Source organism: Anomaloglossus baeobatrachus, chromosome 1 (assembly GCF_048569485.1).
Source record: "Anomaloglossus baeobatrachus isolate aAnoBae1 chromosome 1, aAnoBae1.hap1, whole genome shotgun sequence".
Classification (NCBI taxonomy): domain Eukaryota; kingdom Metazoa; phylum Chordata; class Amphibia; order Anura; family Aromobatidae; genus Anomaloglossus; species Anomaloglossus baeobatrachus.
Genome location: NC_134353.1, coordinates 263,091,601 through 263,107,945, shown reverse-complemented (window position 1 = coordinate 263,107,945; position 16,345 = coordinate 263,091,601). Strand labels below are relative to the sequence as shown.

The window sequence follows — 16,345 nt, the reverse complement described above, 5'->3', positions numbered from 1 at the left end:
TATGCTATGGGGCCAGGGACTAGTCCCAAGGGCGTTTCTCCCCTTAGCTAGTTGGCCCACATAGCATGATAGCATGGTATGATTGGAAGTCCTGGGGACTCCGGATCATGCCCAGTTTGCATCGATCCACCTCCGACTGCCATCAAGAATAAGGTATGTGCGAGTCTCTGCGCATTCATTAGCATGTTAGTATGCCCACAGGGGCGTGTTAGTATGCTATGTGGGCTGACGAGCCAAGGGAAGTAACACCATTGCGACTAGTCACTGACCTAGTTAGCATATAATATACAATCTTTAGAAATACTTTTTCTAAAGATCCCTTTATCTATGCTAGTGTATACAGGGACGGTTAGGCAGGGATTAGAAATATGCACCCAGAACTGCTCGTGGTTCTAGATGCATATTGCAGCTGACAGGTTCCCTTTAAGCAGTAATGCATGTCTATATCCTTACATTCATGGTTTGCATGCTTTACCATTTCAGAGTGCAGCTGTCTTTTTTTTGTTATGACATGGCATGTTCAGTGTTGCAACTTTTCTGCCATAAGTCAGCATTATCTTTTTCAGCATTATATGCTACAATAGATTTTTTTCTGTGATGGAACCAGAGAGTCTAATCTTTGCTCCTTATAGAACACAAGTTGTATTGGGGGACCATGACTCACTTGCTGGTTTACCTGTTGCCTTTTCTAGTAGTTACTAGCCACTGCATAGCGGGAACTCCTGCCATTTTAGCGATACTTTGACATCTCAAATTGGCTCATGACAAAGGTGGTCAGATTTTTATGCTTCCCATTTTTTTTAAGACTTCAGAATAAATTAATGCTCATTTTTTCCCCAATTTATCCTTCACTTTAACATGTGCCTTAGCCACTTTATTTACTAGTGTTATTAAATGATATGAATGATTGGTGTCTGTACAGAAGTAGAAACATTTTTTGCATTTAAAAAAAATTTAATTTTCTTTTTTTTTTCTTTCTTGAATGTCCTTTCTCTATACTTTGTTGACAACAGTACAATGGTTACTGCAAAATAAATTAATTCAAACTCCTTGATACAATGCACAAGACATACAGTGCCTTGCAAAAATATTCGGCCCCCTTGAATTTTTCAACCTTTTCCCACATTTCAGGCTTCAAACATAAAGATAAAAAGTTTAATGTTATGGTGAACAATGGGAAGAACAAGAACAAGTGGGACACAATTGTGAAGTTGAACGAAATTTATTGCTTATTTTAAATTTTTGTAAAAAATAAAAACTGAAAATTGGGGCGTGTAAAATTATTTGGCCCCTTTAAGTTAATACTTTGTAGCGCCACCTTTTGCTGTGATTACAGCTGCAAGTCGCTTTGGGGTATGTCTCTATCAGTTTTGCACATCGAGAGACTGAGATTCTTGCCCATTCTTCCTTTGCAAATAGCCCGAGCTGAGTGAGGTTGGATAGAGAGCGTTTGTGAACAGCAGTTTTCAGCTCGTTCCACAGATTCTCGATTGGATTCAGGTCTGGACTTTGACTTGGCCATTCTAACACCTGGATACGTTTATTTGTGAACCATTCCATTGTAGATTTTGCTTTATGTTTTGGATCATTGTCTTGTTGGAAGACAAATCTCCTTCCCAGTCTCAGGTCTTTTGCAGACTCCAACAGGTTTTTTTCAAGAATGGTCCTGTATGTGGCTCCATCCATCTTCCCATCAATTTTAACCATCTTCCCTGTCCCTGGTGAAGAAAAGCAGGCCCAAAGCATGATGCTGCCACCACCATGATTGACAGTGGGGATGGTGTGTTCAGGGTGATGAGCTGTGGTGCTTTTACGCCAAACATATCATTTTGCATTGTGGTTAAAAAGTTCGATTTTAGTTTCACCTGACCAGAGCACCTTCTTCCATATGTTTGGTGTGTCTCCCAGTTGGCTTGTGGCAAACATTAAACAACACTTTTTATGGCTATCTTTGAGAAATGGCTTTCTTCTTGCCACTCTTCCATAAAGGCCAGATTTGTGCAGTGTACGACTGATTGTTGTCCTATGCACAGACTCTCCCACCTCAGCTGTAGATCTCTGCAGTTCATCCAGAGTGATCATGGGCCTCTTGGCTGCATCTCTGATCAGTCTTCTTGTTTTACATGAAATTTTTGAGGGACGGCCGGGCCTTGGTAGATTTGCAGAGGTATGATACTCCTTCCATTTCACTATAATCGCTCCTTGGGATGTTTAAAGTTTTGGAAATCTTTTTGCAACCAAATCCAGCTTTAAACTTCTCCACAACAGTATCACAGACCTGCCTGTTGTGTTCCTTGTTCTTCATGATGCTATCTGCGCTTTAAACAGAACACTGAGACTATCACAGAGCGGGTGCATTTATATGGAGACTTGATTACACACAGGTGGATAATATTTATCATCATCAGTCATTTGGGACAACATTGGATCATTCAGAGATCCTCAATGAACTTCTGGAGTGAGTTTTCTGCACTGAAAGTAAAGGAGACAAATAATTTTGTACGCCCCAATTTTCAGTTTTTTATTTTTTACAAAAATTATTGTTCAACTTCACAATTGTGTCCCACTTGTTGTTGATTCTTCACCATAAAATTTAATTTTTTTATCTTTATGTTTGAAGCCTGAAATATGGGAAAAGGTTGAAAAATTCAAGGGGGACGAATACTTTCGCAAGGCACTGCATATGACTTCTGCTTAAAGGGAATCTGTCAGAGGTCTTTGCTACCTCAACTGTGAGCAGCAAGATGTAGGCAAAGAGACCCTGAATCCAACAATGCATCGCTTAGTTTATTGGGTACAGTAGCTCTGACACAATCAGAGGTTTAGATTAAGCAATGCAGCAGAGCTCAGAAGGCTAACCCCACCCATACCAGGCTCGCTCTATACATTTCTATAGACAGTGAGATGCTAATCATAGTTGTCAATTATAATCTTCTGAAGCTAAGACAAATATTGAAGGTAAACAACTGCACACAGTTTAATAAGAGACGCAACATTGAAATCTCTGTGTTAACCCCTGCAGCATGCTATCTTCAGATTACATAGCAAAAATCTGCTGACAGACTTCATTTAATAAAAACTATGCCACACCACATCAAACAATAAAAACGCTGTTATCAGTAGTTCAGTGATGTAATATACACAGTTAGCAAGTTTATCATATACCGTGTGTCCACCGCCATTAACTTGAGAATGGCGGCAGCTATAGGAATAGAAGTGGTGTCTAGGTATAGTAAAGTAGCCATGCGCTACGCAATGAAACCACCTATAGCGCCACCTGGTGGAAAACAACGGAATTAGCATTTTTATCTCGAAAACGGAACGAGATAGAGAAAAAAGTGAATTACAAAGTTGTAGGGCTTCATCAATTCAATACGAATCGACACCTTGCATGCAGAAATGCTTCGATTAGAACGTGTAAAACTGACAAGGCTGCAGACGTGAAGCGATACCTCAGGGAGACCTTCCTACAAGTCATTGGGTATGGTGGCTGCGTGGAGTGGCCTCCACACTCACCTGACCCCATTGTACTTCTTTCTGTGAGGTCACATCAAACAGCAGGTGTATGCGACCCCTCCACCAACATTGCAGGACCTACGACGACGTATTACAGATGCTTGTGCAAACGAGTCACCTACCATACTGCACAACGTGCAGCAAGATACAGTATGCTGTCCAGAGTCCAGATGTGCATTGCAGCTGAAAGTGGCCACTTTGAGCATCAAAGTTAAATGAGCGCCATATGCGAGACCAGCATTCAATGTTTTTGGGGGGGGGCATGGGTTTCATATCATAGCATTTCTGTATGCAAGGTGTCGATTCGTATTGAATTGTTGATGCCCTACAATTTGAGATAAAAATGCTAACTCCGTTTTTTTCCACCAGGTGGCGCTATAGGCGGTTTCATTGCGCAGCGCATGGCTACTTTACTTTACCTAGACACCACTTCTATTCCTATAGCTGCCCCCGTTCTCAAGTTAATGGCGGTGGACAGGATATGGGTGGACACACTGTATATAGGAATCAAGTTTATCATCTATACAGGCATCAATAGCTCCCACATGTAAACACCTACCTAAAAACTGCAAGGCTGAGGGACCACAAAACAAGGGGTTTCCTTAGCTCAAACTTTTCTCGTTGTTTCATTAGGTGCCGTCCACCAAATATAAAGGCAGCATACATTGCTGAAAATAGAAAGGACTTCTTCCTGAAACAGAAAACAGGTCATTTCTAATATTTATTTGTCATACATCTTTGGATGACAAAGATAAAAAGTGAATAAAAAGACAATAATAAACAATTCACAATTGTATGTCCTAACATGGGATCACATAGGACAGTCCGAAGAACCACTTTAGGGGTAAATTCACCTGTTGCAGATTTTGATGCAGAAAGGTTTGCAAGTGTCTTATTCATTTGAAACAACCCACTGCATTATAGACGAGTGTTTTGACCTTATGGCTGAAACCACCACTGAACAAGACACATTAGTTGAAATGTCAAGACTGGGCCAAGAAATATGCAAAGACAATTTTATGGACTGATGAGATTAGAGTGACTCTTGACGGACTAGATGGACCCGTAGCTGGATTAGCAGTGGGCAAAAACCTCCACTTCAACTCAGATTCCAGCAAGTAGAAACCACCAGAAGAATTTAGACTACCAGTGGATTCTATAGAAAATAAATACACTAAGTATATATCATAGAGACCCAGCTCTCACAGCCAGGAGCGGTCCCTGCACCATCCCTGGAAGGCTAACCCCCCTAAATATTGTGATCAATAGAGATCGCAACATTTAGGAGGCTGGAAAAGGGAGTGTGCAACGTGATCATGAGGGTCCGATTGTTGCAATAGCAATCCGAGATTACCTGGCTATGGTGGCCTATTAGACAATGCAGGAGCATAGTCTAAGAGGCGATTTGTCAGTGTCACACTGACATATATAATGTATTGCACTGCTGGTGCGATGCAATGCATTATGCCAGAGATCAGAATAATAAAAATTAATGACAGATATAAGGACTAAGTAAAAACGTAAAAAAAGGCAAAAAAAATCAGAAAATAAAGAACAAAAAAAAATATTATACCAATGTATATAAATATTTATGTAAAAACTAAAATTAACAAGAAAAGTACACATATTTGATATCCAGAACAACCCGATCTGTAAAACTGTCACACTAGTTAATTCCTTCCATGAACACCATAAAAAAATAGCAAGAACTGTCTTTTCAAACAGCTGACAAAAAAAGTGGAACAAAACGCGATAAAAAAAATCATTTATAAAATTAAAAAGGTATAGCTGAAAACATCATCTTGTCCTGCAAAAAACAAGCCACTACACAGCTTTGTCAGCAAATAATTAAAAGCTATAGCTCTCTGAATACAGCAATGCAAAAACTATTTTTTTCTATAACTATTTTTATTGTGTTATAGCAGCAAAACATAAAAAAACATATACATGTGTCATCGCTGTATTCATACTGACCCAAAGAATTAAGATATCTTTTACAATACGGTGAGCAGCGTAAAATTACACCCCCCCCAAAAAAATGTTGAACTGCTGTTTCTTCTTCATTCTATCTCACAAAAAAACATAATAAAAGTGATCAAAAAATATTATGTGGCCCAAAATACTATTAATAAAAACTCCAAATCTCAGAAATAGGTGATTCAGAGAAAATTTCCAATGGAAAATTGATGCAGAGTGGGTGGGTCACTTTGAACTTCCCTCTAGCCAGTGTTCGGGTGGTGTCCATCTTTTTACATGTCTTTTTAGGCATGCACAAAAGTGTGGTCAACAACAGTTTTGTGCACCTTTAAAAAGACAGACACTGCTGAACGAAGGCCAAATGGAGTCTGGAGTAACTCTACAGCCTCATTAGTAAATGGATCCCTTGGGGGTTTCACATGAATCACAAATTTCGGAAATGTAGATGGAAACCCTAATGTAAGTGCTCAGCATAGAGCACAGGATAAATGTGAACTGATCCAAAATGTTCTGTACCCCAAATTCTGTTCTGTACTACCAATAACATTCAACTCAAGCCACAAAAATTCAAGTCCCCAGTTAGATTCGCCATCTGTTAACGGAAATATAGGGGGCTTCCAAATTATTAATAGCACAATGGCTCTGGAAAAGCGCTACGACTCCCTTTTCAATAATAAATCCAGCAAAATCTGTGCTCATCAAATCCAAATTTACCCCTCCTTTCTGATCACCACAAAGTGCCTAAACCAAAGTTAATGTCCACGTTTGGAATTGTTGTAGTGAGGAAAGACTACTTAATTTACGGGGTACGTCTGGGCACAATGTACGGGCACTAAAATGTACTGGGCATTATTTGCAATTTTTAATTCTTCAACATTCACTGTGTTTGACTCCATGGGTGTTTTTTCTCAAGCCAAAATCATCACCCCTCCTGCAGATGAAACATTTTAGTGGTTAAAATGTATTTATTTTTTCTTCACTGCACAATAGTGTAAAAATTTTGTGACACCCCTATGGTGTTGGTATGATCAGTAGCACCTCTAGATTAATTAATTCAGGGGTACAGCTTGTAAAATGGGGTCACTTGTGGGGGATTTCTACTGTTCTGGCACCTCAGAGGCTTTGCAATGTGACATGGCACCCAAAACCAATTTCAGCAAATTCTGAAATCCTATATGGTACTCCTTCCCTTCTTAGCTTTGCACTGTGCCTCAAAAGCAGTTTTCGACCACATATAGAGGATTGCCGCACTCAGAAGAAATTGTATCACAAATTGCATGGTCCATTTTCCCCTATTACCTTTTTCAAAATGAAAACTTTGGGGCCAAAGCAAAATAGTATTTTCCAACGCTATACAATTCAGTGAATTCTGAGGTTTGAAATTGCTCACAACACCCCTAGATGAATTCCTTGAGAGGTGTAGTTTCAAGAGTGGGGAGCTTCTGCTGTTTTGGCATTTCAGTAGATCTTCAAATGTGATATGGCGTTTGCAATCTATTCCAGACAAAATTGCGCTGCTTCTCTTTTGAGTCCTGTCAAGCGCCCAAACATTAGTTTTCCGCCACACATGGGGTATCACTTTTCTCAGGAGAAATTGCACTACAAATTGCATGATCCATTTTCTCCTATTACCCTTGTGAAAATGAAAGATTTGGGATTAAAGAAATATTTTTTGCTAAAAATTTATTTTTTCATTCTCACGTCTCAATGTTATAAAACTCTGAAGCACTTGTGGGTTCAAGGTACTCACCAAAACTTAACATAAATTCCTTGAGAGGTGTTGTTTCCAAAATGAGGTTACATGTAGGTGGATTTCCACCATTTAGGCTCATCAGGGGCTCTGCAAATCCAACATGGCATCAGCTATCTATTCTAGGCAATCTTGTGCTCCAAAATTCACATAGTGGCCCTGCCCTTCCAAACCTTGCTGTGCGCTCAAACAGTACATATACCACATATGGGGTATCCCTGTACTCAGCAGATATTGCACAACAAATTTTATGTATCACTTTCTGCTGTTACCTTTGTGAAAATGAAAAAATTGCGGTTAATTCAACATTTTTGTGGTTAAAATGTATTTTTTCATTTTCCCTGCTCTACGTTATAAAATTCTATGAAGTAGCTGTGGTTTTTAGCTGCTCACCACACATCTAGATCCATTGTTTAAGTACATCAGGGGCTCTCCAATTGTAACATGGCATCTACTATGGATTCCAGCCAATTTTGTGTTTCAAAAGTTAAATGATGCTCCTTCCCTTCCGATCCTTGCCATGTGCCCAAACAGTAGTTTTCCACTACAAATAGGGTATCAGTGTACTCAAGGAAATTGCACAACAAACTGTACTATCCATTTTCTCCTGTTACCCTTGTGAAAATGCAAAATTTGTGTTTTAAGCGCCACCCCTATGACTGAAAAAGAAGGTATCTATTTCATTCACCTGATTACAAGAAGTGTTTTTTTAAGATAAATATAGGGAAGTTTTGTTTGGCAAAACCATTTTAGTGATGCACATTGCATCACTAACAAGACATTGGGAGCAGTTTAACATCAAAAAAAGGATGTGACCAGTTCCCTCTAAGATAAATTCCATATTTTTCACACTAAGACACATTTTTTCCCAAATTTTTGGGGGAGGAATTGAGGTGGTGCGTCTTATAGTCTGGATATAGCTGGCTGTGGCTATGAGGAGGTGGCAGAGGAACGAGTAACAGGAGTCAGGAGCCGGCGCTGGGGCTAACAGTGTGTATGCTAATAAAGAAAATTAATATTCACTGCTCCCGACCCCACACTCATAATCCCACCGTCCTATCGGTGCTGAATCTGGTGCCAAGAGGTGGGAGGGATTATGGGCGTGGGGAGCAGTGAATATTCACTGCCTTCTGTGAGAAAGTAGGGGAGCATTGAAGTGATGTCATGTGCTGCTCCACTTACACGCTGAAGTCAGTTGCCAACATCAGAAGAGGACACCGCATAACGGGGGAGCAGAGGGATGGTGAGTATAATAGTTTATTTGTGTTTGTGTGCGGCATGATGGGAGGCATATACAGCAGGAGAGGCCAATGATGGGGGAAATATACATACCAGAATGGGGGACATCAAGATTAAGGAGATATATATAGCAGGATGAGGTTCCAGGATGGGGATCATATATATCAGGATGGGGATCATATATACTAGAATGGGCCCAGGATTGATAACAAAAATACTAGGTTGGGGGATCATATATACCAGGGTGGGCCCAGGATGACAGCCATATATACCAGGATGGGTTGATGATGGGGATCATATATACCAGGATGGGACAAGGATGGGGAACATATACACCAGCATGGGGGACCCATAAACCTGGACAGGGCCTAGGATGGGGTCATTAGTACAAAAGTGGGGGACATTAAAACATTGAGAGCAGCAGAACCCCCATAAAAGTGCATCATGACCACATTTTTTGCTTCAATTTTTTCCCCTATTTTCCTGCTTTAAAACCTAGGTTCGTTTTATCGCCCGATGCATCTTAAAGTCCAAAAATTACGGTACCTTATAAAAATCCCCGAGCTCCTTTGAGATACTTGAGATAGTCACATTGATTGCTTTTGGAGTACAATATGTGAAATTTCTCCTTGCTGGTCAACTGGGCATTTCTTCAAAGTCTGCTCTGGGGGCAAACACTTTAACTATTCCCATCAAGATACTGCCAACGACAGCACGGCAGCTGATCTAGTATACAGGAACCTAAGCTTGGATTAAATAATTTGACCAAGGAAATGAATGGGCTCACAAGTCGTGTTTTTTGCCACAATTGCTTAGAAAATGCATAATTTTGCCGCAATTTTCCAAGGTTGTGGCAAAAATGTTGTGGTTACAGCAAAAAAAAAAAAAAAAAAAAAATCACACCAACTGCCAATAAGAAATTATTAAATTATGTAATATAATAACATTATAAATTTATCATATAATAGTGATTTGTTCTGTTAAATATTGCTTATAAAGCATAATCTTACGCAGCAGGGAAACAGTCCAATAACGGTTAAGAAATGTGAATAAAAAAAACAAAAACTAGGGTATAGTTTTTGGGAAATAACATGGATAATGAAAATGCTGAGATACAGAATAGGTCATTGAAAGGAAGCCAAAGTGACCCACATGTCAAGATGCGAAGTTTAAGCCTCTTTGCTAAATATTCGCAGTGTCAGTTTCTTGGCAATTCTTCTTATGGAGCCGATTAGACACTTGGCAATAGGAGTGAGACAAGCACAGTGCCAATAATGGTGTTTGTTGAACTGATAACAGCTGTGCTCTTGGTTCATTAATAAAAGTGGAAATGGAGATACCAAGCCAGACAACACTTTATGCAAGAGGCTGAAACTCCATGAATACCAGGCATAAAAGACAATTAAAGCAAAATATCAATACAAATGCAGATCAATAAGCAATATTGAAAAGCTTACTTATACTTTATTCTCCTGTAGTGATCTTGTCATGATGACTATGGGATAGCAGGGAACTGGGGCTCCTAATCTTAAACTAAGGGGGCCTGAAACTATCCCTAATCTCAGGGCTACTCCTAATGGAGGAGATGCCCAAGTCTTCTTCCTGGCCCTGCTCCTGACCAGTTCTGATCTGATTCCCCCTACCTCCAGGGAGGGACAGGACAAGATTGTTTGAAATCCACAGATAAAAACAGACAAGGAAAAAACAAAACTCTGTCAAATAGCACGCACACACAAAGGGTAAGACAATAAGAGATTCAGGAGGAAAACAAGATCAGGAAGGAAGCTACAAAACAATAGAAGGAAGAATTCAACCAGCATAAATAGAAGGGGTGCAGATGTGATAGGCCTCCCAACAACATGTGACCAGAGGAGTAAGCAGACCAACAGAGGCTAAGGGGTACTTTGCACACTACGACATCGCAAGCCGATGCTTGCGATGCCAAGTGCGATAGTACCCTCCCCCGTCGCAGCAGCGATATCTTGTGATTGCTGCCGTAGCGAACATTATCGCTACGGCAGCTTCACACACACCTGCCCTGCGACGTCGCTCTGGCCGGCGAACCGCCTCCTTCCTAAGGGGGCGGGTCGTGCGGCGTCACAGCGACGTCACACGGCAGGCGGCCAATAGGAGCGGAGGGGCGGAGATGAACGGGACGTAAACATCCCGCCCACCTCCTTCCTTCCGCATAGCAGCCAGGACGCAGGTAAGGTGATGTTTCTCGCTCCTACGGCTTCACACACAGCGATGTGTGCTGCCTGCTGGAACGAGGAACAACATCGTACCGTCGCTGCTGCGAAATTATGGAAATGTCGGACCCTACACCGATCATACGATAACGCCGCTTTTGCGCTCGTTAATCGTATGTAAAAGGATTCACATACTGCGATGTCGACAGCGACGCCGGATGTGCGTCACGTTCGATTTGACCCCACTTACATCGCACCTGCGATGTCGTAGTGTGCAAAGTACCCCTAACTCTTGCTAGCCTGCCTATCAATCAGCACACAGTAGGCTGATGCCCGTGTCTGCCTGTGTTGATCCCAGACACCAGAGAAACCAATCGAGCAGAGTGTCAGAATCTGCAATCTGAACAGAGACCGACGGTCAGTGAAATTTGTGCAAAACTCCATGTGACAGATCTGCTGTACATTATGGTTGTACATCTATCTCATGCACTCTGCACTAACTTTCCATTCACAAGGATGTTACCATCTTCAGAATAGTAATTATAATTAGGTTTTAAAACCTCTAAATATCATTGTGCTTATTTGCATAAGGTTAAATATATGATTGGTGAAGCACACTAAAACATTTTGAACTATAGATGTCCGAAAGGGCAAAAGGCCCAGTTTTCCTATTTTTGGCTGGTCAGCTGGGTAACTACTTTAGATGTAGCCAAGCTCCATGAAAAGTGGGAGTTAAAAAAATAAACTGATTACCGTATTTTTCGCTTTATAAGACGCACCTGATTATAAGACGCACCCCCAAATTTGGTGAAGGAATAGAGAATTTTTTTAATAAATTGGGTCCGTCTTATAATGCCAGTGTCCGTCTAACAAATCATATAGGGTATATGTCCCTCATAGCCCCCCATGCTAAAATTAGCCCCCTTAATCTGGATATGGCCACCTTATATTGAATATAGCCCCCTTGTGCTGGCACACGTCCCCTATGGCTGCACACATGGCCCCCCCTGTGGCTGCACACACGGCCCCCCCCTGTGGCTGCACACATGCCCCCCCCTGTGGCTGCACACATGGCCCCCCCTGTGGCTGTACACATGGCCCCCCCTGTGGCTGCACACATGCCCCCCCCCTGTGGCTGCACACATGCGCCCCCCCGTGGCTGTACACACTGCCCCCCCTGTGGCTGCACACATGCCCCCCCCCTGTGGCTGCACACATGGCCACCCCCTGTGGCTGTACACACGGCCCCCCCTGTGGCTGCACACACGGCCCCCCTGTGGCTGCACACACGGACCCCCCTGTGGCTGCACACACGGACCCCCCTGTGGCTGCACACACGGCCCCCCCGTGGCTGCACACACGGCCCCCCCTGTGGCTGCACACACGACCCCCCTGTGGCTGCTACACACGGCCCCCCTGTGGCTGCTACACACGGCCCCCCTGTGGCTGCACACACAGCCCCCCTGTGGCTGCACACACAGCCCCCCTGTGGCTGCACACTTGCTGCTGCTTTTAGTAAAATAAACTCTTTCCTTACCTTCTCCAGCACTGTCCTGTCTCGTGACTCCCTCCTCGGGGTTGAGCTCCGGCTTCCTGCATTTCCTGGTTCTCGGCCGGTCATGTGATTGGCAAGGCAGAGTGATATCATCTCTGCGTGCCTGATCACAGCGGCAGCAAGAGACCGGGATATCAGCGCTGGAGGAGGTGAGTAAAGTGTTTTATTTTACTATGGGCAGCAGTATGGGGGCCATAGCTAACACAGGGGGGGCATGTGCGATCAAAGGAGGGTGCAGGCAGATATAATATGCGCGCTGCCCCAGCCCATCGCCGTAGTACAGTTTCAGCACCATGGTGATGGACAGCGGCTGTGCATATTATATGAGCGGGAGCAGGAGATCAAACGCTGCCGCTCGCAGCTGCCCCCAGCACCGCTCAAGAGCTGCCACCACCTCCCCTGGACTCTGTAGTGTGTGTGTATATATATATATATATATATATATATACACCCCCCGTATATTCGGATTATAAGACGCACCCCCTACTTTCCCCCAAAATTTGGGGGAACAAAAGTGCGTCTTATAAAGCGAAAAATACGGTAATTAGTACAATAAGGCTCCTTTCACATTGTGTTTCAGTGGCTCCGTCGGGGCATACATGAGAAATTCCGCCCCTCCCCCCATAAAACGCATTTCGGACATATGCGCCGACAGGGCCATTGAGTATAATGGAGCAGACTGAGTTAGCATGTGCTCTGTCTTGCACCATTTTCGGGTGTATACACTTTATGCAGGTGGATGCCCAGACGTAGCAGACTACATTCGGGTGCCCGCCTGCAAAAAGCGTATACACCCGAAAATGGTGCAAGACAGAGAACACGCTTGCTCTGTATGCTCCATTATACTCAATGGCCGTCGGCGCATACGTCCGAAACATGTTTTGTGGGGGGAGGGGCGGTATTTCGGACGTATGCCCCAACGGAGCCACTGAAACGCAATGTGAAAGGGGCCTAATAAAACTAGTGTCCATTGCAATGGCTAAAGGACAACGCACACTTATCTTGCTCTCTGGCTGAGAACAGACACTACGGCCTCGTACACACATTGAGTATTTAGAGAGCTTTTTACCTCAGTATTTGGAAGCCAAAACCAGGAGTGAAACAAGCAGAGGAAAAGTATAATAGAAACATGTTACTACTTCTGTATTTATCACCCACTGCTGGTTTTGGCTTACAAATACTGAGGTAAAAAATGCTCCAAATACTCGGTATGTGCACATGGTCTTAGCGGTTGGACCCTCCACCCAACTTCATTTTTCAATGTTTTAAATCTCTTTTCCATCCGTTTTACTACTCTGATGTGAAAAGGAACAGAATTAAGTATATTTTTTTAGAGCCAACCTTAATTGCAAAAAAACATCCTTAGGCTTTACTCAGACACCCATGTTGCACATACATGTTGTATCCTTTTTTCACGGATGGACCAAGTACCCATTATAGTCTATGGTGCTATTCACATGACTATGTTTTTTCAAGGACATGTCTGTTTTAGTCAGGTATCATGGATAAAAAGTGTCTATTCAAATCTATGAAAAACACATACAGCACACAGCTGTTCACATTAAGCATTGCAAAAGGAGAAGCAATGTAATTTATTGATCTATCTGTGAAAAACACTGACTATACACAGATGGTAAAAATTGCCAATGGACCATACACTGATGACACCTGTAGAATTTTTTCACGTACGTGATTAAACACAAATTAACAGTTACCGAACAAAGCCGATCTTTGCCAATTTTTGAGAAAAGTGCTCAATCATCCGAACACAAATCCAAATGGGCAAGGCTGGTACCGAATTTGAAATTGGTGAACCTTTTTCTAAACAAGTTCACTCATCTCTAAAGGTAAGTTCAGGATGTTGATGAGTAATTTCAAATCAGTTTTTGAACAGATCCCAACAAATCTTGACAGGTCTCATAGATTATTTTGGTATGCTTGATGGCTGATGGCAAAAATAGGGCTGCAGACTATGAAATTAGTGCTTTAAAATACAGTGCCTTGTGAAAGTATTCGGCCCCTTTTGATTTTCCAACCTTTTCCTACATTTCAGGCTTCAAACATAAAAGATAAAAAAAATTAAATTTTATGGTGAAGAATCAACAACAAGTGGGACACAATTGTGAAGTTGAATGAATTGCTTATTTTATACTTTTATAAAAAATAAAAAACTGAAAATTGGGGCGTGCAATATTATTCGTTCCCTTTAAGTTAATTCTTTGCAGCGCCACCTTTTGCTGCGATTACAGCTGCAAGTCGCTTGGGGTATGTCTCTATCAGTTTTGCACGTCGAGAGACTGAAATTCTTGCCCATTCGTCCTTTGCAAATAGCTGGAGCTGAGTGAGGTTGGATGGAGAGCGTTTGTGAACAGCAGTTTTCAGCTCTTTCCACAGATTCTCGATTGGATTCAGGTCTGGACTTTGACTTGGCCATTCTAACAACTGGATACGTTTATTTGTGAACCATTCCATTGTAGATTTTGCTTTCTGTTTTGCATCATTGTCTTGTTAAAAGACAAATCTCCGCCCCAGTCTCAGGTCTTTTGCAGACTCCAACAGGTTTTCTTCAAGAATAGTCCTGTATTTGGCTCCATCCATCTTCCCGTCAATTTTAACCATCTTCCCTGTCCCTGCTGAAGAAAAGCAGGCCCAAAGCATGATGCTGCCACCACCATGTTTGACAGTGAGGATGGTGTGTTCAGGGTGATGAGCTGTGTTGCTTTTACTCCAAACATATCGTTTGGCATTGTGCCCCAAAATTTTTGGTTTTTGTTTCATCTGACCAAAGCACCTTCTTCCACATGTTTGGTGTGTCTCCCATGTGGCTTGTGGCAAACTTTAAACAACAATTTTTATGGATATCTTTGAGAAATGACTTTCTTGTTGCCACTCTTCCATAAAGGCCAGATTTGTGCAGTGTAGGACTGATTGTTGTCCTATGGACAGACTCTGCCACCGCAGCTGTAGATCTCTGCAGTTCATCCAGAATGATCATGGGCCTCTTGGCTGCATCTCTGATCAGTCTTCTCCTTGTTTGAGATGAAAATTATGAGGGACGTCCGGGTTTTTGTAGATTTGCAGTGGTATGATACTCCTCCCATTTCAATATGATCGCTTGCACAGTGCTTCTTGGGATATTTAAAGTTGTGGAAGTTTTTTTGTAACCAAATCCAGCTTTAAACTTCACCACAACAGTATCACGGACCTGCCTGTTGTGTTCCTTGGTCTTCATGATGCTCTCTGTGCTTTAAACAGAACACAGACTCACAGAGCAGGTGCATTTATACGAAGACTAGATTGCTCACAGGTGGCTTATATTTATCATCATCAATAGTTTAGGACAACATTGGATCATTCAGAGATCTTCAATGAACTTTTGGAGTGAGTTTGCTGCACTGAAAGTAAAGGGGACGAATAATATTGCACGCCCCAATTTTCAGTTTATTCTTTCTTACAAAAGTTTAAAATAAGCAATAAATTTCGTTCAACTTCACAATTGTGTCCCACTTGTTGATTCTTCACCATAACATTAAAATTTTTATCTTTATGTTTGAAGCCTGAAATGTGGGAAAAGGTTGAAAAATTCAAGGGGGCCGAATACTTCCGCAAGGCACTGTAGTTTAAAAATACTGGAACCAGCAAGAGAAATTTAACACAAGTATGCACACAGCCTAATTCTACGCTATCACGCTTTACATACTGGTGATCATTTGATTTGCCATTTTTCTTTACCATAACATCCATAGAATTCAACATTTTCCGTTACATAATAGAAGCATTAATATCAACCATATCGTACCTGTTCAGGTCCCATAACAATTAACATCTATGATCAGATATCCATAGGATTTTCTTAATCTGAAAAAAGACAATATTCCCTCCTGGTTTGCTTATTTTTTTTTTTTTATAAAAATGATTCGCTGTAAATTAATGATAAAAAGTTGGCTTAGCTAGGCAAAAAAAACCGAGAGTATCTGATTAAAAATAGAGTTTCTAAGAATTTTATCAAAGTTGGTTTTCAAAAAACAGGGCACCTGCCAAAATGAAAACCACAGTATTTGGATAATCAATCTCATTTACATGCTGATATGAGCAATGGAACGAAATCAAGAACCACAT

At 41.8% G+C, this 16,345-nt stretch overlaps 1 protein-coding gene across 1 annotated transcript in view; it reads right to left on the bottom strand.

Moving 5' to 3' along the window:
* The window catches only part of ELOVL6 (ELOVL fatty acid elongase 6), a 149,134-nt gene that overhangs the window by 10,697 nt on the left and 122,092 nt on the right, over positions 1–16,345 (bottom strand). The window contains exon 2 of the mRNA XM_075336544.1: positions 4,076–4,207. Coding sequence (XP_075192659.1) covers positions 4,076–4,207 — 132 coding nt within the window. The remainder of the gene's footprint in view (positions 1–4,075; positions 4,208–16,345) is intronic.